The sequence below is a fragment of the Tamandua tetradactyla genome, chromosome 14 (assembly GCF_023851605.1).
Source record: "Tamandua tetradactyla isolate mTamTet1 chromosome 14, mTamTet1.pri, whole genome shotgun sequence".
NCBI classification, from domain to species: Eukaryota; Metazoa; Chordata; class Mammalia; order Pilosa; family Myrmecophagidae; genus Tamandua; species Tamandua tetradactyla.
Genome location: NC_135340.1, coordinates 42,916,529 through 42,919,200, shown reverse-complemented (window position 1 = coordinate 42,919,200; position 2,672 = coordinate 42,916,529). Strand labels below are relative to the sequence as shown.

Sequence of the window (2,672 nt, the reverse complement as noted above, 5' to 3'; positions counted from 1 at the left end):
TTTCAATACCTAGATCTGAGGTTTAAAAGCAATTATTCATTGGACAATGGTAGCCATACAGATGGAGAGACCACGATACCGTTCAAAAAAACTTCACAATCTCAAACACTTCTAAGGGTTTTTGGTTCATATTATGCACTTGATTGATATGATTTATTTTACCTTTACCTATGGAGAAAGACCATAGATGAGAGAAGAAAAGTATTCCTACAATGCTCCCCTATGCTGGAGTCTTGCAAAATGTCCAACTTCATTTAAGGAAACACTGAAATCTGAAAAGGGCAAAATACATATAGGTATGGACATGTTTTTAATTTTCCATGTTTTGTATTTTAGGATACAGCTTATGGATTATGAATTATATCCAGATAACACTTAGCTGACCACTTTCTATGTGCCTGGCAGTGGATAGGCACTTTCATTTACATTTCTTTTCCTCATATAGGTCAAGAACAAAATCTGAAACTGGGTTGATGGACTTGCAGAATTATTCCTTGGTGTCAGAATTTGTGTTACATGGTCTCTGCAGTTCACGGTATCTCCAACTTTTTTTCTTTATATTTTTCTCCATAGTCTATGTAGCCATTGTGATGGGTAACCTTCTCATTTTAGTCACTGTCATTTCTGACCCCCGCTTGCACACTTCCCCTATGTACTTCCTGCTGGGGAACCTATCATTCATTGACATGTGGCTGGCCTCATTTGCCACACCCAAGATGATCAAGGATTTTCTTAGTGACCAAAAGCTCATCTCCTTTGGGGGATGTATGGCTCAGATCTTCTTCTTGCACTTTATCGGTGGGTCTGAGATGGTACTGCTGGTTTCCATGGCCTATGACAGATATGTGGCCATATGCAAACCTTTGCATTACATGACTATGATGAGTCGGCGGACTTGTATTGGGCTGGTGCTTGTTTCTTGGATTACTGGATTTGTGCACTCCATCAGTCAAATAGCCTTCACTGTGAACTTACCTTACTGTGGCCCCAATGAAGTGAACAGCTTTTTTTGTGATCTACCTTTGGTAATCAAACTTGCTTGCATAGACACCTACATCTTAGGCATACTTATGATCTCAGACAGTGGATTGCTTGCGATGAGTTGTTTCACGCTCCTTCTGATCTCCTACACAGCAATCCTTGTTACTGTACGACAGCGTTCTACTGGTGGGATCTCCAAAGCTCTCTCTACCTGCTCTGCACACATCATGGTGGTCACACTCTTCTTTGGGCCTTGCATTTTCATATACGTGTGGCCTTTCAGTAGACTCTCTCTGGACAAGCTCCTGTCTGTGTTTTACACCATTTTTACTCCACTATTGAACCCCCTTATCTACACACTGAGGAACGAAAAAATAAAAGTGGCTATCAAGAAACTGCGGAACCGACATGTGACTTTTAACTGAATTTTAGCTTCCTAGAGTGTTACATATTCTTACTTATTCAGGGGGTATAAATTATTTAATATGATTCTAATAAAACGTTTCATCCTTACATTATATTGATATAATTTGCTATGTGTTTTATTAAGGGAAAACAGTCGTTGATGTCAACAAAAAATTATCATGCATTTATCCTCTATGCCACACATACATTTGGACATACTTTGCAATTTGCTTTCTGTCTTTTAACTAGATTTATTTTGTCTTAAATACAAATTTAAATACAATTTTGTCTTAAAAGACCTAGTTTCTCTTAGATTGATACAAAAATATATTTTGTTTTCCTAGTCATAGTTTAACCAGCAAGGGAGAGGCTTCATGGGACATTTAGCACAGGAAAGATAACCTGGGATTAAATAATGTCCCCTTAAACTATAGTCTTGTATTGGAGGCTTGAGAGAAGAAAAAAAATACTAATTCAGCAAGCTGCTTATTTTAAAAGTATTTTAAAGTACTTTTTCTTGTGAATTTATTTTATGTTAACCTTTAATTAGTTCAAACATAAATTCCTGACAGTTATATTCAATTACAGAAATTAGTTTTTATTTGGAAAATTCACAGATTCAGATTTTTGATGAATGTTTTCATTCTTTTTCTTTGCTTATTATGTGTGTATTTTTCTTCATCAGAGAAAGGCATGATTATGATGAGTTTTTAAATGTTCTAGCAGCCTAAAATGGACAACCCTAAGCAAGAGTTAATGTTGATATTGACCAAATTTATATTCAGAGAACTAATACAATTTTTTTGACTTGACTCTGAAACATCAAACTAAAGTAGGGGAGTTATTCAATGAGTAATCATTGAATAACTTGAGTAACTGTATAAACTTTGCAACAATTCTGGACAGTATCTTAAATCAGGGAAATCATGTTCCTGTGTACTTCCTACTTTCTATGACTATGTTTTACCTGTATGCATGAACATTAAAAGAACATTGAAGGAAAACAACTTCTATCTTGTAATAAATTTCTCTAAAATCCCCTTCCTTGTTATTGGAATAACACCATTTGCTGATTTTATAAATTTTGTAAAGAGTCACTTTTTATGATTAACTACCTTCTTATATATGAACATTATGAGCAATATCAACCTTGGATTAATTTCCCTAGTTTTTTTTTTTTGCTGTTGTAATCATGATTAGACTTTATATACTAAGACTGTATAGATTTGGGGCATAGCCAATTTTTTGTTAGCATTAAGACAATTATATTTATTTATTTATTCATT

At 34.8% G+C, this 2,672-nt stretch overlaps 1 protein-coding gene across 1 annotated transcript; it reads left to right on the top strand.

Annotated features, from left to right (window-relative positions):
- The first annotated feature begins 473 nt into the window (after positions 1-473).
- On the top strand, positions 474-1,406 carry OR4K14 (olfactory receptor family 4 subfamily K member 14). Its single transcript, XM_077126596.1, has one exon. It carries the CDS (start codon positions 474-476, stop codon positions 1,404-1,406), a length of 933 nt encoding a protein of 310 aa, XP_076982711.1.
- Positions 1,407-2,672: the final 1,266 nt, after the last annotated feature.